At 40.5% G+C, this 22785-nt stretch overlaps 2 protein-coding genes across 3 annotated transcripts in view; one reads left to right on the top strand and one right to left on the bottom strand.

The window, feature by feature from the left end:
- The window catches only part of FRY (FRY microtubule binding protein), a gene marked incomplete at its 3' end in the record, with an annotated part of 160306 nt that extends 145573 nt beyond the window's left edge, over positions 1–14733 (top strand). Inside the window, exons 56-62 of one of the 2 annotated variants that reach the window (XM_080363188.1) lie at positions 1741–1890; positions 2747–2845; positions 3300–3383; positions 8941–8958; positions 11909–12019; positions 13730–13923; positions 14475–14733. In XM_080363188.1, the coding sequence (XP_080219314.1) occupies positions 1741–1890; positions 2747–2845; positions 3300–3383; positions 8941–8958; positions 11909–12019; positions 13730–13923; positions 14475–14733 (915 nt within the window). The remainder of the gene's footprint in view (positions 1–1740; positions 1891–2746; positions 2846–3299; positions 3384–8940; positions 8959–11908; positions 12020–13729; positions 13924–14474) is intronic. The other variant, XM_080363189.1, reaches the window with a different exon arrangement.
- A 3949-nt stretch (positions 14734–18682) lies between these two features.
- On the bottom strand, positions 18683–20419 carry ZAR1L (zygote arrest 1 like; the record flags this gene model as incomplete). Its single annotated transcript, XM_080363478.1, has 4 exons — positions 18683–18826; positions 19228–19302; positions 19447–19539; positions 19817–20419. 4 exons carry the CDS (start codon positions 20417–20419, stop codon positions 18683–18685), a joined length of 915 nt encoding a protein of 304 aa, XP_080219604.1.
- Positions 20420–22785: the final 2366 nt, after the last annotated feature.

Here is a 22785-nt window from a genome sequence, read left to right as displayed (position 1 = left end):
ACTTGGAGTTGAAAACTGTATGAGATGTTCTCCAGACGTCCCTTTCAACCAGCATCTCTTGGATTCTGCTCCATAATCTGTCTTTCTAAGTGTCCATCCACTTACTCTCAACTAGCACTTTTCCATTGGTTAAGATCACCTCTAGACCTCTTTCCTTTGCCAGAAGAGTTGTCAGCAACTGTTTCACTAATACTTGGATGCAAACTTTCTTTTCAGAAAACATCACAGTAGTAAATCTCCAACTGTCACCAAGCCCTGTGATTCTGATGATTCTGCTAGTTGCTCATAAAAATAATCCTTTATCTGTTTTGGTGGTAATTAGTAAGAGCTGCTTGCCTCTGTTACAGACTCAGTGCAGCAGAGAATCTGAACCATGTGTTGAGTGACATGTATAGCGCGTTGTTGCTGTGCTGAAGTAAAATGGCAGCAACGTATAGTAAAACAAGTAGCAGTCTGTCCGGTCTTAACTGTGTTCAGATGGCCAGTTCGATGGTTTAGAGAGAGATTCACAAATAAGCAGTTATGAAATTGGTCTGTAAAGGAACAAAATCATAGAGTCATTTTGGTTGGAAGAGACCCTCAAGATCATAGAGTCCAACTGTTAAAGTTTCTCTTTACCATTTTATAAATTGATAGTGTACACCCTACTTACAATGTGAAGGCTTATGTAGTTTGTTTTTTTTTTTTAAATCGTTCAATCAAACATCTTCCATTACAAACAAAGTCTGAATTCATCTCACCTGATTTTAGGTACTTACCTTCAGTGCTCCAGTGTAGGAGCAGTAACAGGCTATTTATGTCTGTCATATACAATGGTATTCAGGAAGCACTTCTCTACAATGACACAGGCGTACACTAATACAGATCCTAACCTACATTCCTCAGAGATATGCCTATGGTAACATGGAATGAATCATATAAAGATGTTGCATATTTTATTTTTGTAAATATTTTAATGTTACTACTACCTGCTGAGCAGTTGGCCTTAGTGAGATCTATTTTGGCAGTGAAACTTGCTGTGTATTTTTCAATATAATTATTTCAGTTCTTGCAAGGCTAATATATTAGTTTCATTTATTATTCACTTTATATATTAGTCACTGGAAAGCAAGTATCATAACTACAATGTTTCTGGAAGACTAGACTAGTTTAGGACTCCAAATACACACCAAAAAAATCACTTGAGAAGAATAATTCCCGGATGCAATGCAGTATTTCTGGAGTCCTCCCAAGTAGCAGAAAAGTTTTAGTGAGAAGGTTTTTCCCACAGGGGAAAACAGAAGGTTTTTTCTGATTTTTCCGTGCTGCTGTTTGGCATTAAGATGTCTGTTATGTTATCTGATTAGCCACTTGACATGGAATAATAGCAAAACAATGCCCGGAATGGGCAGAAAAAGTAATGCGCTGATCAACTCTGTTAACTCTATACAGCCAAGGAAAAAAATAAGCTACCTGTGGGTGAAAGACTTTATAAAGATTGAATCATCTTTACAAGAAAGAATGTGTTTCAGTAGTAGATTATTATGAATTCTATAATTAGTTTCCCAGCTGCCCAGCTGTACACTGTCTGCAGCATAATAACGATTATTCAGCATCCTTGAGCAGACATTCAGTTCTCCACAGGGAGATGGTCGCATGTGCATGTTATTGTGCGGATTAAAAAAAAAACATGCCATTTGTTTACAAAGGAAAGAAGCTTGTACCTGAATAAAGAATGAAATAAACTTTTTTACTTTCCAGAATATTCAGAAAAGATTCTGCTTCCTAACGTGCGATGCTGCCAGTTACTTGGGAGACAACCTGCGAGGAATAGGCTCCAAGTTTGTGAGGTCTTCTCAGATGTTAACAACTTGTTCGGAATGTCCCACCCTTTTTGTAGATGCAGAAACAGTGAGTATATTCCTTTTAAAAGGCTTGGGCTGCACATTGCAGTGTGTTATTTTACTGGTTGTTTCACTTTTGAGCAGCTCCCAAACAGATATGTCAAAAAGGTACTTTTTATCTCTTGTTCTTAACCATATTTCCATTAACTTTCCATCAATTTTCCGTCTTACTTTATTGAGTAACTACTGGTCTATGGACGACATAGAATCATAGTATAGTAATATGGTGTGTTGAGCGTGTGTGCAAAAACCCAATATAAACCAGGTGCCTACTGGGCCCAGTTGGCTCCACAAATGGAAAAGCAGAAACTATTTTTTACATAGTTCAGCATGAAAGTTGTTAATATCTTTAGTGGTTTCATTTGAGTCAACTGTGATGTGAGCTGGATGATAAAAACAGACAGTAGAGAAGGAATGAGATGAGCCTTCCCATTGTTTTCATTCTGGGCCACATTTCTCCAGCAGTGTCAGGACAGCACAACCTCACACAGACGTACAGAGGTAGGAACATGCCAAGTGTAATCTTGGGCCCGCTGCTGTGACTGTGGAAGAGCTGTGCCTTGAATCATCAGAGAGCCGTGGACATTAAGCAGCTAAACTTTGCACAATGTTTTATTCTAGGGAAGTCCTTTACAAAGCTAAACACAGACCACAATTTCAATTCCACATTATCGCAGGTGTAACTTGTTTTCAGTGTAGTATTCTATTCATGTATATTTTTGCATTAATATAAATATTTTTCAGTATTAGTATCTATAAATCTACGTATTCTTTTGCGAGATCTTTACTATACTTTCTACTCTGCTAATATTTTTATTCTTTTATAGTGTTATTTACTAGCCCTTTCAATTTCATTTCTCCAGCTGCTCTCTTGTGGCCTTCTTGAAAAGCTGAAGTTCAGTGTTTTAGAACTGCAGGAGTACCTGGACACATACAACAACAGGAAAGAAGCCACACTCTCGGTATGCTGGATTATGTTATGTTCTTAGTTTTGTACATGTGCGTACTTATACTATGTCAGGAGACTGCAGATACACTCAGATCTGTTTAAAATAATATTTAGTACAATAATATGTTTCAGATTCCGGATTCATTAAGTGATTCTTCTTGAACATATGAGATAGCAATTGTATTCCTTAATTTTAGAAACATTGGCTTCTTTACTATTCCTGGTGTCTCTCCTATTCAGTAATTAATTCATTTTCTTAATTTTTGCAATTCAATTTCTAATAGAAATCAAGAGTACACTTTTTAAATTACAGTCAAAGCAAATTGTCATAGTCTGTGTGATTAAAAAGTACAATTGCAAATTTTTATTTGTTTACATGCTGTGCTGTGAAAATAAAATACTGCTTATCTTTCTTCAAATCAAGCTATAGGCCTTATTCATATCTTTCAATTTCCTTCTGAAAACAGTGGCTTGCAAACTGCAAAGCAACATTTGCTGGGGGCTCAAGAGATGGAGTTATTACCTGCCAGCCAGGGGACTCGGAAGAGAAGGTAACGAATGAGCAGTATTATTTCTCTCCTGTAAAGTGACATGCGTGATTTATCTTGTTCTTGGACCCATAAGAGCCTGCTGTATTTCCTCCTTGTCTCTCTGCTGGGCTTGGGCATAATCCAGTTTTCACACTTAAGTCTCAGAAGTGTTGTTGCTGCCTCAGCCTTGGCCACAGGAAATGGGAAGTATTCAAAGGAAATACTTCTGCCTTCCTCCTCGAGATGAGGAAGCAGAGCCAACCCTGCCTGGGTTGTGTCCGCTTCCTCTTTTAGAAAGATGCTGCAGTTTCCCACAGCGCAGTGTCTCTGAAAATCCTGTACTCCTGGTGTATTGTGCTTCCACATTACACCCATTTTATCTACAGCTGTTACAGACTCAGTCTGCCCAACAGCAGGACTTGCCTGGTTGAAATACGCTTAGATTAGTATTTATGAAATAATTTCATGCTGTAGATAAGTATTTATAGATAGGGCAAAATACCTCTTCATCACTTTTGAACAAAAGTTTTACACCCACATCTGCATATATATACATAAATGTGTATATATACATATATATATATATTTAATGTGTTGATTCCAGTTAAAAAATCAGTCTTTTCAGAAATCAGTACCATCAGCAGGCATTCCTGTTACTTGATATACTAACTATAGGAAACAGCTGGTATCTTAGTGGTGTAGAATGAACTGAGAAATGTTATCTTGTGGATTTTTTTCCTTTTGGAGGAAAAAGAACAGACAGATGGGAAAAAGAGGTGGCTGGAGAGAAGTAGTCAAAATCAGGAAGCAGAAACAGCATGTAGAAAAAAGTGACAACTCTTCTTTCCATGTATTTTAACTTATAAAAGATAATGATGACATTTTCAGAACACACAGTTGCCTGTTGTAACCATTTTTTTCAAAATACTTTGTTTTATTCTTACGTTGGTTTCATTTTGTCTATCTTCTTTATTTTCTTCTGGTTTTATCTTAACCTCTCTTTCCCACCTCTGTGTATTTGTTTTCCTCTCTTTGAACTCCCTTGATTTTTTTTTCTTTTATGCCATTTCCCAAGACTCCCAAATCCTTCCTACCCCTGCATTTTGGCTTCACTGACCTTATTAGCAAATCTGATTTGCTAATAGATCCTCTGGCTGTGATCACAGGCAGTGGGAAAGCTGTTCAATTTCCCCCCACCTGGCATTGGTACCAACAGAAGTTACAGACACCTTCCAATGCATTTAAATAAGATACTGTCTCTTCCGTAATTGTAACAGTGTACAGGGAAGTTACACGTGAGCTATTCTCAAATCTGAAAAAGAGAAACCTGGAACACCTGCTGCTACCTCTCCTGCAAGTACATCAGGAGAGGGACATGAAGGATACAAACAGACTAAAAATAAGGGTTTCGCACTCCTGGTTTCTTCCCAGGATTATTCCTTCAACCCAAAATGCATTATTCCTTGGAAGCTGACAGGATCGTAGGTCTTTGATCAACAGGCATCTTTCTTTTGTTCCCCTCCTTAATCACCTGTCAATTGAAGCAGCTCTTCCCAAAGGAACATCTGTTTATTCTACAGAAGTGTAATGGGAGTCCAGGGAAACTTGGGAAATATGATTAGGAAGGGACAAGGAAAAATTACTCATAGACTGGCAAGTACTTGTTCTCTTATCTTTCTGTGTCTTTCCTCTCTCTTGTCACTCAACCTGAATGGCTAAGGAATCTAATAATTGTAGGGAAAAATCTGTCTTATATTGGTAGTCACAAGGGAACCTGCCTAAATTCTTTAAACTTATGGAGGGTTAGACTAGGGCTTGAAATCCTGCTGAAAACTTCTGGCCTGAAAAAATGGCTTCCCTAAGCACAAAACCAGTATACCTCTGAAAAAGATTCAGAAAAAACTGTAATGAAGAGAAAGCAACACCTTGCTCTAACAGAAGGCAGAAATCTTAGATTGTCAGAATTTTCCACCTGGTAAAAGGCTTGACGTGAAAGTAGTCCCCTCTACAGACGAGACAGACGTAGGACCAAATCCATCATTAGCAGAAGCTGTTTCATCACAAATTCTTGCCAATGCTGGCAACTAATTTGGCACTATTTTGTCTAATCAGATCTTATTTCAAAATAAGACTGCACATGATTTGTTGACCAATGCTGCTGTTACTGAAAATGGGCACAGGCAAAAATTGCTTATTCTGACATCAGAGAAGCTTGAAATAGAAGTTGTCCAAGTCAGCTGCTAGAGCTTGCAGCTTTTCTGAAACTGGGTAAAAGCTTCATGCCCCAGAATGTCGTTCCCCCCTTTATTCTTGCAACAGATTACATCATTTGGATGTCTGTCATTTGTGAACTTTGAGGCTACATTGAGCAGCAGAGTCTCTGGGCACAGGAATCAATTACAGAAAACAGATAACTGCACATACTATTGGGCTGTCTGTCCAGGAGTAACAGTCTGAGATGAGTACAGCTATCAGTACATTCTTCAACCTTTCTAATCAGGGATTTTTTAAATGTGGTCAAAGGCTGGTTTTGTTTGGTTTGGTTGTTTGGGGGGTGGTCCTGAAAAAGAGATACATGGAAGATCATATTTTTCTTGTCAATTAGCACTGCTAATTCCAATAAGTATTTATCTCTTAATGAGGCATCCAGCTCACTCTGTAAGTCCAAAGTCAGTATACACCTTTCTTAAACCTCGTTCATCCCAAAGCTCACTACAGTTTAATGGATGTGGGCTTTGCAAACTCAGACTGTTAATGATATTTAAAACATGCTGATGTGAGCTTCCCTGTTGCTAAAGGTTCAATTACTCTAGGAAACCAGTAAGACTGGAGGTGAACCACTTGGGACCATAGTCATCTGGAGTTGAGTTACAGTAAGGCACAGCAAGTCTCATTGTTAAGGCAGAAATTCATAATAATCAGTAATCAATTATCTGACTGCTATTTGACAGATCCATGGATAGACAATGAGGTAAAATTGGCCCGGGTAGGCATCTTTTCTAAAACAGGAGCACAGCTGTGGATTAGTTTCTACTGTCCTTCAAGTCCAGTGGATATTTAAGGATGCACAGCATATGCTGTATCTCTCTTTTTCTTTCTGATATATATACAACCTTTTACATATAACCACTTTCCCAGATTGTGGAGAAAGCTTTTGTTTGTTGGCTTGTCAGTCAAATAGGATACCTTAATAAAATGCATTTGCAATTAATAATGCTTGCATGCAGCAGTTATTTTGTTACAGTGGGACTTTCCTGTGTCAAGAAATGACTGAAGACTCTGTTGCCATCAAAGTGTTAATGTCTTAAGAAATAATTGTGTATCTCTCATCTCTTTTCATTGTGTAAAAACGATGCCTTGAAAAAAGCAAGAAGGCCCATGATCTGAAGATTAACACTGCTGTCTTCCTGGTCTGCTAATAGTGCGGAACAGTAATTCTCTATCTCAATAAAAAACTAAATCAAGGTGTTGCTGCTAAGGGGGTGTGTTGTTCTTGGGTACAGCAACTACTAGCTGCATAAAAGACTGCAAGTGATCCAAATACTCTAAATATTCAGTATTTTCAGCTGCCAAAAAACACACTAATTGTGTAGTGTCTATCAACTACTCTAAAGCAACACTTCCCCTACTACAGGAATTAAACTAGACATTGAGAAGTGTGAAGACTGGGATGATTCCACCTGAGCCCTGGCTGCTTGGGGACTAAAAGAAATGTCACTTAGTGCAATTAGTGTCTTTTCAACTTCCAAGGAATATTTCATTTTATGCTGAAAGCGAGAGGAAGATAAGTTACAATCATGAAATTGTGGAGCAATATGGAATTGAGCATCAGTGGTTTAGGGAGGTTTTACATCCGATGTGTTTTCTTTCAACAAAGAAGGATTTTTCATGTAATGTGAAACATCTTTCTCACCCTTTTTTGTTGTTGTTGTTTTTTGCTTGCCCTGGTTTTGGAAGCGGTACAGAGAAGACAGTTTTTTTCTGGAAAAAGAAGACCATGGAATTCACTTATTTGCTGCTTTCCCCACCCCCCTTCTTTAAAGTAAATTCCATGGCAAATTAGAAATTATATGTGGATTCCAAATATTTGAAAGTCCAAATGAAACTTGGTGTCATACTAAACTTCAGAGGAGCTTTAGACAAATAAGATTTTAAAAACACAAGCTAGCACGCCTGTGAATTTACTGGAGCACAGTGATCTGTCTGCCCTTGTCCTCTTCTTATCTTGAATTTAGCTTTACAAAGCTTAATTTATGTGAACTACATGGAAGCCAAGATGTAAAGGGGTTTTTTTCAAGAGTACTAAATAGAAGAAAAAAAACCTTTGAAGCAATGTTAAAGGCATAAAATTAAACATCACAAGAGCTTAAAGCTCAGTTTGTCATGGCTTTATAAAAGAGTAGTGCAGCATTTAGGAATGTACTTTTCATACATTTAATAGTAAGGCACATGGAAAGAAGCCAGGCTGAAATACTTTGTTAGGCTATACCAAATTAGCATTATTTCACATTTCTGTGTTTCGCTGCCTTTGTATTGATGGTAAAGTAAATAATAAGAATTCCAAATGTTGATTAACTCTGTGTGCATATGCACTAACATCAGGATGTAACTGGGCAGATGTCACTGTGTTCATTAATTACAGCATTTACATGACAACTCTGCTCATCTAAAATGTCTTGAGAATGTAATTTTATATATATTTATAAAACAAGGAAAGCTGCATTAGAAGTGCAAGGAGTGCAAATGTTAGTTCTTGGCAAAGAATAGAGGAACACTTTTTTTTAGGAGAGAAGTTAGTTCCCTAATCTTTGAAATGCTAATGCAGGTCAATTAGAATTTTTATTACTATTGCAACAGGGCTTACATTGACATTTTAATAGCTCCAGAATTACAAATCAGTGAATCACTGCTGGTGAGAGGAAGGAATACAAATCTGTCTGAACTTCTGGCATTGCCGAGTAGTAAAACTAAACTGGCATTTTCCATGGATTTTTTTTATTATTATTATAGTCATAACTTAAAAGTTATATGCAAAAAGTTTCCATTGTAATATGCCTAGTAATAAACCCAGCAGTCACAAAGCTTATGCTGGAAATTTCGATAGATCTATTATGTCCAAAAATAGAAGTATTTCTAAATAACAAAATGATTATAAATAACAAAGTTCAGTTCTGTTCATCACTTGAAAACTTTGCCTGATTTTTGAGTACTTCATAATATGAGCTCTTTTTAATAACAAAAAAGGCAAATTTAAATAAAAGGATTAAGAGATTTCTAACACAATTTCCCTGTAAGTTCCTGAGCTATCGAGTGGGATAAATCAAAACTAATAAATCTGAAGATCTAACTGAGGATATTTAGACTGTAATTTACCATTAGAATTAAACCTTAATTTTTTAAAGAATGCTGTGCATGCTGTATGTGGTATTTCCAACCGGTTACCAGGTTGAGGCAAGCATTGCTAATACTGCTGACAAGTTATGCTATTAAAGATGGGCTGTGCTTCCTATTGCATGCAATACACTGACACTATACTTTCTTTCCTTTCCTTTTCTCCTGTGCCATGCTTGCTGTGTAGCAAATGGAATCTCTTGCAGTAAGTTGAAGTTCTTTCATATTCTTTGTCCATCCATAGATGGACTAATTCACCCCAATTTTACTGTTTTACTTCTAAGCATGTTTTCCTTTTTTGTTATAATTTCCCTTTAGAATACGTGGTTCTACATGTAGTGACTGAAATAATTTACTAAGGTGTGCTTTGTGAAATCTAAAACAACTGTGCCAAAATTCTGACACCTTCATATGCTGTTTTAAATGGTCATTTACATAAATGTTTAAAAATCAAGCCTTTGAATGGCTATAATATGCTGGAGTGGAAGATAAAATTTGTTGCTATTTTAAAATTCATAATTTTCAATTTATCTTGATGAAAAACTGCAATTTATAGTTGACAGTCATGTTTCAAATTGATTTTGTTTATATGTTGATGTATAGTTTCACTACTATTGGTTTCTGATACTTACTCAGGAAAAAAAAATGGAGTTGCTAATGTGGTAACTAAATGCTGAGTGAGTCAAACTTGAGTCTTCAATTTGACCTTAGTTTGTCTTCATTCAGGTTAGCAGCCAGAAGGGTGAAACTGAATTCTGTTCTCCAAGGACTAAAAAAAAACAATGTGTTTTATGCCAAGCTATCATGAGAGGTTTTTTTTTTTTTTAATTATGTTATACCATGTCCCGGGTTTCCATTAATTTTTAACTCTCTGACAACTTCAAGTACTTATGTGTGTTTAACTTGTTTAACTGCTACATAGTGTTGCCAGTTCTCCAAAACTTGAATAGCGTGAATATGGTCCCCACTGGAGAACCTTGAGCTGGGTCCAGACTGGTGAAGAGGGGAGGAGGAAGGAGCCAGTATGTGTCCCTGGGCTGGCATTGGGGGCACAGGGTTGGCCCCTTCCCTGGCCGGGGTGCCAGCCAGCCCTGAGCATGCCTGAGCGTGGCTCAGGAGAAGACAGAAGCCAGAGCCATCTCCAGGAGGTTGTATCTAAACAGTCACTCTTTATTTTGGGAGAAGGGTTAGCCACGCAGACGCAAGCTTGGCAGTGCTCTGTGGCCTCAGTTACAGAGAACAGCCTCTGGGCAGGTTTATTTATCTGGCAGCATCCCTCATCCCCTGCCTCTTCATTCTCTTGGCCACCCATAGGTCTTGTCCCTGCCCACAAGTCAGCTCTGTCCAAGCAGGTCGTACACACGTTCCCTTTGTCCCACCGTGGATCTGATGAGCCTTCCTTCAACTCCTGAGGGTCTCTGCTGTCATGTCAGTTCTGGTGGGATTCTTCCCTTCAGTTTGGGGCAGGAACACTCTGACCCTGTTCAACAGTAACAAACATCAAACATACTGACTCAGATACCAGAAACAGTTAATCCACAAGAGCACAGAGCTCAGACCAGGCAGATGTGCAGCGCTGACCCCCACTGCTGTGGCAGAGCAGCAATGGGGCTCCAGCAGCCCTGTCTGCCCGGCCTCCAGCAGGACAGACCCTGCCCGGCTGACACCCTGGCTTGGCGCTCTCCTCCATAATCCTCCCTCAGAAGGACACAAGCTCTACCTGTTTTTGGCAGGGCCCGTAGCTGACTGCTCATGGCTGGGTAATTGGTGTCCACCCCCCTCTGATGAACAAAGCTGAAATTTGCCAAAGAACCTCCATTTTGACCTCAGCCCCTTAGCCCTGGCTGGCTGGTACAGAAATTTGGGGAACTGGAACACTGAAGATAAGGTTCTAATTTTGGCTTATTAATAAAACCCCTGGCACTTAAATGTTGAACCATATGTAAATAAACACTTCAGTCAAACTAACATTTATAATGTTTTTAAAGTACTTTTTATTAGTATTTGTGCTGGCATTTGCACAGATCCCAGTTCAGCAAACAGCTGAAGTACTTGGTGGTAGCTAAGCATGTATGAAGTGTTTTAAGGAAGCAGAGGCATTAATAGCTGCTGCTGCTTTTCTGCCATGTTTGGCATGAAACTCTGCTCTAGTTCCTCTAGGCAAATGGAAAGACCACCAAGCCCACCCTTGGTCACTGTGTCTGTAAGAGAAGAGAAATCAAACATGGTTGGGAGTCTGTAAGGTTTTCCAGCCAAAGGGTCAGGAGGCCTCCTGACTTATATTAATACTTGTAAAATTGTCACTTCTTCTGTAATTTGCCAAAGATTAAATATTGCTCCCATCCCCATCCTGATCTGGCTGTGGAACTATGAGATTCCCCCTCGTGGTAGACACATGGATACCAGAACCATGAACATATTAACTTGGTTTCACTGACAGATGTGCCCATCAGATGTTACTTCAGTGTGTCTGACACCTTTCATGTGGTGCTGCACATTGGACTGAAAGAAACAAGTTAATATTCATAGAACAGTATCTACTTAATCTAGGAGCATAAATTGTAGAAGCCCGATGTCCTCCTACACGTTAAACTCCATCCATCTGTTGTACAGCTTCTTCACGATGGTGGCAAATCCATGAGCTGAGGTTCAAGCTGCAGAGCTGGCATTTCCTCCTGGCTGGAGTTACTGCCTCTCCTCCTCTCCCCTCAGAGAGGCAGGCAGGAGATTTGACCGTCTTGGACAACTGCTTCATTGCTTCTCTCTTGGATTTCCATCCTCTCAGAAGAGCTCTTTGACCATTTCTGAAGTTTTTAGAGAGTGTTATGTTCTATGAAGCAAAGTAATTTCCTCCATATTCTGCCTCTGCTTTCCAGCTGCAAACTGGAGACAGTGAAGCTAACCTATATAAACTGCTTTGAGGTTGATGCTGACGTGTGCTACTTGAGAGCTAGCCAGCATCATTTTGATTTTCAATGCCATATATCACTTACCTGCAGAAGAATGTTACTTGTTTTCTGAAACAGTATATGATTTTACTTCAGTAAAATAATGGTTTTTGAGAACTGAGCTGTCTCGGTGTGTTTTATTAGTTATTGAAAATTATCCTGGCTCACTGATCTTAATTATTTCTTCTCCTACAAATCTTTCCTTAGCAATTGGAACTGTGTCAGAGATTATATAAACTGCACTTCCAGCTGCTGTTGCTTTTTCAGTCCTACTGTAAACTTATCGGACAAGTGCATGAAGTCAGTTCCATGCCAGAGGTACGTAACAAACTACAAAGTCCTACACTGAAAATACCACTTTACTTTCATGTACTTATTTTTCTTTCTATGGACTTACACCAAAGACTACACTGTTTCAGCTTGAATATAAATCTGCATACAAAACGTTTCAATACACCAGCGTCCACATTAAAGTATAGTCAAGATGCTGTATTTTTTGTAATTGACTGTACTTTCAGCAACTAGGATATTTTATACGTTCAGACTTCAAAAGTCATTTCGGTCAGTGCTAACAAGCTAGAATGATATATGAAATCTTAACTTTACTCACACACTTTACATATAGGGAGGGCTCACACTGTGTGAACATCTGCAAATGATTTTTTTAAATTTTAATTGAGACCTTAATTTTTTAGGGAAAATGAGCCTTCTTCATACACACAAAAAATATGCTTTTCCTAGATCATGACTGATTTTATCTGAACTTTGTGAAGACGCTTTTAGACCAGGAGAACTTGTTAGCATGACAATAACAACATAATTTGTTAAATTAACCTTAATATGGATGCAAAATTAAGGTTTTTGCTGTAATAATGTATTGTAATTCCCGGCTATATAAACTGTCTCTATTGCCTGTGCATTATACTAGAAATGTCTGCAGCAGTTTTTGACAAACAGCTATGAAACGGTTTTGCATCCTCTCAGACCTGAGCAAGCAAAGGTGTGTGGTGTACAACTACTTTATATTTTCACTGCAAGTGTAATCCCTGGTCTTTTTCTCTGGATAAACAAATCAAAATCAGGTTAATGTTTCCAAAGAGTGTTTAGCCTGTTTTGAATATGTAATTAACTAAATACCTTAATGTCCTGAGGCTTTTTAATTCTGTGATTTTTACAAGCTTTTTTCTTTAAATATCTTTGACACAGCACACTATTGCTTTTCACCCAGATAGCTTTCTGGTTTTAGATAAATTTACATCTCTTATTTTAAAAAACACTTCACAAGAACAATGCTCTTAGTCAAGTTTATTTTTAGCAATTGCATAAAATATGTAGTATTTTTAAATATCTTTGTAGCGATCACTTTAAGTTGAATGGTCGTCATTTAAGGAAATATCATAAAATAACTTGCCGTTCCATATATACTTTTCTCCTAATAAGGTATCTATATTTAAACTGTCGAGAGGTAGAAGTTATTGTACTTCGCCTGTAGCTGTAAAACAAAATTTCAAGCTATAAAATGTATTTTATGACAGATTCTAGTGGTTTACAGATTCTCTATAAATGGAAATGGTTTGTTTTATCACATGTGCTGTAGCAGCACAGAGTTTGAACGCTTATTGTGTCTTCAGGAACTGTTCTGAAGGATGGCTCGTAATGTGACTGGGCTGTTGACCTTTAAGAGAAGACAGGACAGCAGGCATCTAGTGTTTTCTAAACTTTTCTATTGTGATATGAAAAAAGTAGCAGGGGTGAAATATAATAGACTGTTTAGATGTACTTTTGCATTTTAGCAAGCCAAAAATACAGCATAGGGTTAAAGGAAGCAGAAAGCTTAAAAATCTCTAGTTTGTGTTTTCCTTATATTGTAGAGAGCACAGAGATCAAGAAATATCCTTGTGTTGAAATGGGGTCTTTTCCATAACATGTATATACAATACAGTAGTAAGAACGAACTTGAAACACCTGCTCCCTTTGGAGCCTGTGGAGAATGAAAATACCCATCTCTCGTCTCTTTCCTTGGAACAGCTGTTGAATATGTCAAGAGAACTGAGCGAGTTGAAGAAAAATCTTAAGGAAGCTACTGCTGCCATCGCAGCTGAGCCTCCAGCGGTGGAATCTGAGCCCATGTTCAATTCTACGGAAGCAGCTATTCAGTCCATGCTGGAGTGTTTGAAAAACAATGAACTTGTTAAAGCCGTCCGACAAATACGAGAATGCAGGCAAGTTCTGCTACATGGCTCATATTAGACTTTCCTGTTATGAGAAAAGTATGCATTTAGTATCTTCCTAACTTTATACTAAATATAATGTGCTGAGTCGGTACAGTTAATGTTTCAACAAGGTACATGGAGGAACTGATATAACTAACTTCTGTAGGGGTGTGCTACAAGTAAAGATATCAAATCAGTAATACAAAGATGTACACGTGCAACAGTGAAGATGTTTAAGTGCATTGTGTAGATCACAAGGACTTCTGTGAAGCTCTTAAGAATCTTTCTATAGAGCTAATTCCTTACAGGTTTATGTCACGGGCATCAGCTAACATTCAGCCCAGTTTCACTGTCACTTATTAAAATGAGGTTTTGTGCTTTTGTGTGATTTCTGTGCCCGATACTAGAGTCTGAGTAACAAATGAGTAGCATAAAACAGTGAGTTGCTTTTGGCTGATAAGCGTGAGCAAGTCAGTTCTCCTGCTAGAGTTCTCCATCACCTAGTTTCCATCTGTGCTAATAAACTCATAATGATACGGATGTTCTTTTCCTGCTTGCAGGATTTTGTGGCCCAATGACATCTTTGGAAGTAGCTCTGACGACGAAGTCCAGACACTACTGAACATTTACTTCCGTCACCAAACGTTGGGTCAGACGGGCACCTATGCACTGGTGGGCTCCAACCAGAGCCTGACTGAAATCTGTACCAAACTGATGGAACTGAACATAGAGATCCGCGACATGATTCGCAGAGCTCAGAGTTACCGGGTCATCAACACTTTTCTTCCAGACTCCAGCATTTCTGGCACAAGTCTCTGACAGGACTCTTGTCCCCTCTTCCAAGCTGGGAGTGCTGCCCTGTTGGACTGAGGTGGCTCGATGTCTTCTCAGCCTTACAAAGGTTTGGTCAAACTGTACTCACTCTTGTTACATTTAGGATTTCTTCTAAAAAGAGATGGGCTGAACTTCAAATGTGTAGCAATACTGTAAGGACAAAGGTAACATAGAGCATCCAGGACAACATCCTTTGTTCTCTGTTGCACAATAATCAGTTAGCATTTCACTGAGCAACTGCAACTCACTACTGAAGAAGTGACTTCCATTGCATACCAAAGCCTACTACACTGAACAATACTTCCTTTATAGCAAATTAATTTTAGGTTGGCAAAAGTGCAATGTTTCCTTCACAAAATAATATTTTTTTGTTAAAAGAAAAAAACTTGTACATTTTTTCCTTTTTTTTTTCTCTTATTTGGTTGAGTGAAAGATGGGCAGAATGAAGCTGGCCACAGAATCTCGCAAACTTGTTGGTCAAAAGCTGAGAGCCTGTGTATATGAAACAAATTGTAAATGGACTACAGTTTAATGTACACTGTAATTAGAATATGATTACTGTATCTCAAAACAACGAGCTGCTATGAAGTACATTTCCCAATGTTACTAGGCTACTGTCTCTGAAGGTACTGGATCATATTGCAGAGGTCTGTTCTTAGGCCCCCAAGCATCATGAATGGTCTTGGTAGATTCTCTTTTTTTTTTAAAGGGACTTTGGCTGCTTTTTACTAGAAGGTTGCTTTTATGAATATATTTATACTATTAAAGGACGGTTGATCTAATTTAACTTGCCATTTTGTAGGAGAAAGTCCCATCACAGAGTCAAATCTTTTGAGCTGTTATGCATGCATATTTTTATTTAATATAAATTTTGAGTATAAAAAGTAAAAATATTAACGTGAAATGCAAGTTCTCATGTTAAGTTTCTTTAAAGAGGTCTTATTTTATTTGTAATGTATATATGAAAGTCATACCTGTACTTTTTTTCTTACATTTAACTGCTGTCCAGTGTTAAATGTATGCATGTAAATCTGTTGCACATCTGAGACACCTTTATTCTGACAACTATGTAACTTATTCACTCTGTAAATACACTTACCGTTTTTGTGAAGTAACTTTGGTTGATATTTGGATCAGTACATCCATTTAACTAAAATATAAAAGGCATATATAATCACAAAAGAGTATGTACTTGTGGTGAAGGCTGTGTATTGTCTGAATCTATACTGTTGCGGATGGTGTCAATGATCGGCAGCCCCCAAAAGACGCCTTCATTATTTATAGTGTTTGTTACACTGAAAGAAACCAGTGAGAAATATAAGGAATTTTTGGTCAGTCTGTGTAGTTACAACTCAACCAGGAAGAGAACATTGACTAGAGCAGTTTTGTAGATGAAAAAAAGAGACTCCAAAATAGACCTGAAGGTTTTTTTCTGTTAAAAACATCAGTAATGGTCCTATTAGTTCCAGTGTTGGGTTTCGGTGTTTTTTTCCTCACACTAAAGGTAAAAGAAAAGCTGTCCAGCTGCCCTAATCAGCCTCAGCTTGAAGAATCCAGTGAAGCCCTCTCCCCTTCACCCCTTTTTCATTTTCAAAATGCTTGCACAATTTTACATGGATCTTGAAAAACACATACTAATGCATAAAAGGGATGGGATTGACTTCTTGTACAGCTTTTCTGATTTTGCAGTTCACAGAGCTCTGCAGCATAGACATAGTTGCAGGACAAAATAGATGCAAGGCAAATAATTTCCAAAAGAAATGCCGTTCATCACACAGCTATTTTTCTGAGTACAATAATCCACAATGGTTAAAGTCTTTAAATTTCAGTTAGGTATTTCCCTTTTAAAAAATATTCAGAACTGTAATTGGGATGGTCTGCAAAAAAAATGTAGTGCTTGGTGAAAGATGAGATCTGCTCTGTCACTTGGAAAATTCATGGACATTTTACAAATCCTGGAATCACAAGAAAATTCAGGTTGGAATGGACCTGAGAAGGTCATCTAGTCCAGCCTCCACTTTGAAGCAAGGTCAGCTGTGCGATCTGATGAGGTTACTCACACCTTTGTCCAGTCTCGTCTTGAAAACATTGAAAGATGGAGAGCGCACAGCCTCTCTGGACAACCTGTTCTACTTGACTGTCTTCATGGTGGAAAAGCTTTTCCTTTATTCAATCTGCATCTATCTTGTTTTATCTTACGCATGTTGTCTCTCGCCCCGCTCCCATTATTCACATTGAAGGGCCTGGCTCCATCTTCAGTAACCATACCCTGACAGGCTGTTAGGTCCCTCTGACGTCTTTACTTCTTTCTTCAGGCTGAATAAGCCCAGTTTCTTCAACTTCTCCTCATAGAGCAAGTGCTCCAGCCCTGTGACCAGCTTGATGTCCTCCACAGAACTCCTTACAGCATCTTTCTCATATTGAGAGCCCAAAACTCGATATAGTAATGTAGATGTGGTGTAGTAAAGGGGAACAGTGGCTTCCCCTGCTCCACTAGCTCTGCTTCTGAGCAGACAGCCCAGGATGTTGTTGCCACCCTTTGGTGCCAGGGCCCACTGGCAACCAAGCCCCAAGAGCCCTTTCTGATGAGCTGCCCCCAGCCAGGCAGTCTGGTCTGGGTCACTGCAAAGGGTTGTCCCCATCCAGTGGCAGGAATTGCCTCTTGTCCCTGCCAAATATCACAGGGCTCCTGTTGGCCCATCCCTCCAGCCAGCTGAAATCTTTCCAAATGGCAGCACTGCCCTCAGCTGCATTGGCTGGTCCCCTCAGTTTGGTGTCACCTGCAAACTCGACAAGTGCTCTGTTGCCTCTTCCAGGTCACTTGAACAAGACAGGTCCCAGGAGAGACCATCTGCTGTATACCACTAGTCACCATTGTTCAGGTAGTGTACAATCCTTTGAGCAACTTAATTCAATTGGTCCTCCACCAAGTATGAAAACCTCCAGACGTTCCTTCCAACTTAAAGTATTCTATGATTTGTCACAGATACAACAAAACCCATGATGTAACCATCCAGGTTTCTCAGCATCATTTCTAAACTTCAGGTTTGATAGAAATCACTATATTCTTAACCAAGCCTTACCAAAGCCCTAAAACATCATGAACCACAGTAGTGCCCCACTGTGTTTCTACAACACCAGTACTTTAATTAGGATTTTTCTGACAACATCTTGTCTCCATAAGAGTATATTTGGTTACTCCTTTCAGTCATATTTAAGCCACCTACCATGGAGACACCTTACACAACCAGAAAGCTGCTGAAGATTCTTTATTTGAATCAGAGACATGGGGACTTGTTCTGTCTATTCTGAGACACATTTAGTCAGGAGAATTTCTTACAGTCTGTCACAGAAACAGCAGCTCAAAAGGTTTTTCTCCTCCTCTCCCAGAAAACATGCAAATGTAACACTTCTCCTTTATATCTTAGTCTTCAACTACCAAGCTGTTTCTAGAGGTTTGGGTGGTTTTGTGTTGGGTTTTTTGTTTGTTTTTTCCACACATTTGACAGAGGCAGCAGGAAGACACACTTGCAGATCCATTACCCACACTTTGTACTCCAGAATATTTATTCAAATCTTCCAAGCTAGTTGGGGTTAAATGACAGAAGGAAGAACTTGCTATCACAGTTTTAATCTTCACATCCCCTAAAGGTATACTGAAAACAAAACCTGTTTTCTTTTAGAAAATCAAACTGATTCTGTTTCCTTCCAGATATACTTTCCTCTCTCATCACAGAAAGATGGAATTAATAGGGTAACAAACTAGTGCAAACTTTTTTTGAGCTTTATTCACAGCATATATACAATTAAGTTAAATACTTCATAAATAATACAAAACTCGTTATCCATTATCCAATGCCAGGTCAAAAGCCTAAGGTCAAAACATTGAAAAACTGACAAAGTACAAAGGTCAAAACAGAAAAAGGCACACAGATCAGACAATGTACTTGAAGCTGTAAGTGTTATCACAGGACAGCCTCTTGCCTTTGCAGCGGCCACAAAGTTCTTGGCGATGAGGTCTTTTGAGATCAATGTGTCTCTTCTTCTGAGGGCAGGAACAACGAGTCTTTGAACAGATCTTAAGAAACAAGACATTTTATTAGTAGTAGATCAAAGGTGCTTACTTCACATTAGACTGACATCTAGTTTTCCTTAATCATAGCAACACACTTGGGCTGATACACTGAAAGAGCTCTTGTGGTAAAACTCCAGCGGAGTTAAACTGCAAGAGCCTTCTCACCTAGAAGCACATGTAGCTTGGCATAACGCAGTATGAACAGAAAACCATTGGTGTGAGCCGTGAGCAGGAGGAGGGAGTCCTATCCTGTTACAGCTTTCCCAAATAACATTTCCTATAGCACTTGGATGAAAGGAAGGTCTCCTCCAGATAAAGTCAATATCTAATTCAGCAAGTGTAAACTATGAGAGTATAGGACAATCCCTGGCAGTATTACCAGGATACAGAAATCTACAATTTACCTGGCACTGGATTGCTTCCACTCGATAGGGATTAAAGCCCTTTTGGCATTTGCGACACAGCTGCTTGAAATACACCTGAAAAAAAAGAAAGTTCTCAGTTACTATAGAGACTTAGAGCGTTCAGTACAGGTACCTAAATTTGTGCCAAAACATCTGATTTGTCGCAAATTTTATGCCATTATTACAAGTCTCAGTAGCAATAAATGACTTGTGAACTACCTTGTTGCTTCCAGAAATGCACCACACATAAGCACTCTCCCATCGGGTCTTGCAGTCTTTACAGTGGAAATAGCCATACTTCTGCTCCAAAAACTGCAGAGAGAAGTTCACTGAGCAACCTGCAGCGCCACAAGAACCCCCAGCCCAGCTCCCTCTCTACACCAGTTTGCACAGGCAGGAGGCTCCACTGGTGCCAGAGCAATCCCAGCTGCAGGCACAGCCCCGAGCAGGCGGCCAGGCTGGGGACCACCGTGCGTTTTACTGCCCAAGGGCAGATTTCTCTCCAACGTCCTGCACGGTTTTCCCCCCACACAGCCCCCTGTTGCCCAGAGCAGGCTGCACCATGTCCCAGCCTTTCCTCACCGCACACCTGGAAGGCAGCTCTCCGCCTGGGGGCTGCAGCCTTCTCCTGTGGTGTCTCTGCCGTCTCCTCACTCAGAGCAGCCTCCGCCTGGCCCTCCTGCTGCTCTCCGCCACCATCCTCCGCCTCCTGCTCCTCGGGGGTCGCTTCAGACGCCTCGTCCTTCTCTCGGGGTCCGGTGGCCTCAGGCAGCGTGAAGAGCCGGCGGTCCAGCACGGGCGAGTAGAGGGCGAGGTGGCCGCGGATGCGGAGCGCAGCGGGGCTGAGCGGGGGGCTGAGGGGCAGCAGGCGCGGCCCCAGCGAGCACTGCACGGCGGCGTCAGCCCGCAGGTTCACCTGCACGCCCACCTCCTTGGTGTTGGGGCGGCGCAGCCGCGGCATCAGCCCCGGGCTCACCTGCGACAGCAGGGCCTGGAACTGCGCCCGCCGGTAGCTGTCCAGGTACTCGGAGGGCACGGGGGTGAGAGGCCCCCCGAGGAACGGGCTGATGCCGCTGCTCTTGCTTTGCTTCCAGCTGGGCTGCTTCACCGCCGGCTCCCTGCTGCGGCTCGGCGTCAGGCTGCCCCTGAAGCTCTGGTACTTGCCGAAGGGGGGACAGACAAAGCTCTCCATGATCACAACCGCAGAAAGTCAGTCCCGGTTGTCTCCCTGCCCTGCCTTTATCTTAGCTGCAGAGCTGCGGCTAATTGATGGGGAAATTGGCCCCCGCCCGTTGGGGGCAGCTGGGGGGAGGGAGGGAGGGTTGATTGCAAGGGGAGGGCTGCGGGGCTGCTCTCACCTCGGCTCCCAGAGCTTGTTCCTGAGGGGTGAGCTGGAACAGGGGCTGGTGTGTTTCCCGGGATGTGCTGTGGGAAGCCCGGACATGCCGACCACGAAGCCCCTGTTCCACCTCCAGGTTCAGGATTTCCCTTCCTCCCCTCGTTAAGATCTTCGTAGGAGGTCAGGGCCCGTACAGAGCTGGCCTGCAGCTCTTGCTCTGCTCGGGGAGGCCTTCACCTGTGCTTTTGGGTAGGAAATGCAGGCACAGGGCTGGAAGCTGCAATAACAAATCCAGGGCTGAATGTAAATCGGTGAAGATCTTGACAGAGCTGTGTAAACCCTGAGAAGTAAACAGTGCTCAAAAAGTAGCACATCTCTGCAAGACCCTGCGAAGATTAATAGATGTAACTCAGCTGTAGCTGGGACAACCATGGCTTTCATAGTGAAGGGAAGTCTGCTTGCTCACAGCTCCTTCTGTTCATAGTCTCAAAAGAAAGAAAAGGGAAGTCAAGAAACTACGGAAGCCCAGATAAACTGGGCACCCACCAGACAACTGAGCAAAGAATGCAGGCAATTACATCTCTCAAAAGAAGTCTTTATTGGTATTAAAAGGTCTGAGCATCTCCATTGCCCAGTTACTTGCGTACTGTCTACATGCAGCTTTTCTACCAACTGTATTGGTTTAGGGAAAGATGGTATAAACTTCAGTTTGTAGAACAGTATCACAGTATCACAGTATGTTTGGGATTGGAAGGGACCTCAAAAGATCATCTAGTCCAACCCCCCTGCTGGAGCAGGAACGCCCAGGTGAGGTCGCACAGGAACATGTCCAGGCGGGTTTTGAATGTCTCCAGAGAAGGAGACTCCACAACCCCCCTGGGCAGCCTGTTCCAGTGTCTGTCACCCTCACTGAGAAGTTTTTTCTTAAATTTAAGTGGAAACTCTTGTGTTCCAGCTTGATCCCATTACCCCTTGTCCTATCATTGTTTGCCACTGAGAAGAGCCTGGCTCCATCCTCATGGCACTCACCCTTTATATATTTATAAGCATTAATAAGGTCACCCCTCAGTCTCCTCCAAACTAAAGAGACCCAGCTCCCTCAGTCTTTCCTCATAAGGGAGGTGCTCCACTCCCTTAATCATCTTTGTTGCCCTACGCTGGACCCTCTCCAGCAGTTCCCTGTCCTCGAAGGGAAAACAGTTATACTAGGAAAAGTGGCTTAATACCTCTATAATGAAATTAATTTTAGCAATACAAGCACTTACATATTAGACTAATACTCTTTCTTTCATAACTATATAACTTTAGCTCAATTCTAAGGTAATATAGTTAAAATAATATAATTAAATAATCTAAACTGTGCATGTGAGTCTTTAGAGACTGCAGAATCCCCAAATCCCTGGACCTGCTGTGGTGTGAAATAGTTCCTTTGCATGACTCCTCACTACCTTTATCAAAGCACTGCATTATAAAATTCAACGGGCCAGCAAGATAGGGGCTGGAGAAGACCTGGCAGGGATGATGTCTTTAAAAGTTCACAGCATATTTGAGAAAGATGCTTTCAAGTGTCTGAAGTAAGAAACAACATTTTTTAAGGAATAAAAAACAAGTTAAGATTCAGGAAACATATTCATCACAGTTAAAGATGGCTCAAGGCTCCATGTTATGCTTGGGTTTTCAAAGCACAGTCTGTATCAACTCAAAGCAATAACAGGGTATCACGATGACCAAGTTAAAACTTATGACTGCACTGTGGCTGCAAAAAAGAATAAGTTGTTCGGGTGCTTTGGGAGGGAGTGGGAGGTTAAATTGGAAACTACATGCCACCATTCAAAAATACGTTACGGCTTCCTCCGAAATACTTTGAGAAGAACCAGTTACTGCACCCCTTCTGGACAATGCAGGATTAGAAGTCAAAGAAGTTTTCCAGAAGGAGGAGGATGGAAAAATTATTGTGTAAAGAGACACTGAAAAAGGTGACTGATGAGGATGTAGGTGATGTGATAAAACTGTGTAATATAAGGACAGGTATGGAGAGGTAGGAAGAAACCCCTTTATAACACAAGAGCAGATGAACATCTAGCTAAAATGACAGATGGTTAACTCAAAATTAGTAATAGGAAGAATTTTCTACCTAGCTTGAAGTTATGGGCACCACACTATGAAAATGGTATTAAGCTACTAGAGAGTGTCCAGAAGAGGGCTACTAAGTTGGTGAA

Source organism: Nesoenas mayeri (genome assembly GCF_963082525.1).
Source record: "Nesoenas mayeri genome assembly, chromosome: 1".
Lineage (NCBI taxonomy): Eukaryota > Metazoa > Chordata > Aves > Columbiformes > Columbidae > Nesoenas > Nesoenas mayeri.
The sequence above is the reverse complement of the archived record's forward strand: the minus strand, read 5'-3'. Positions and strand labels throughout refer to the sequence as shown.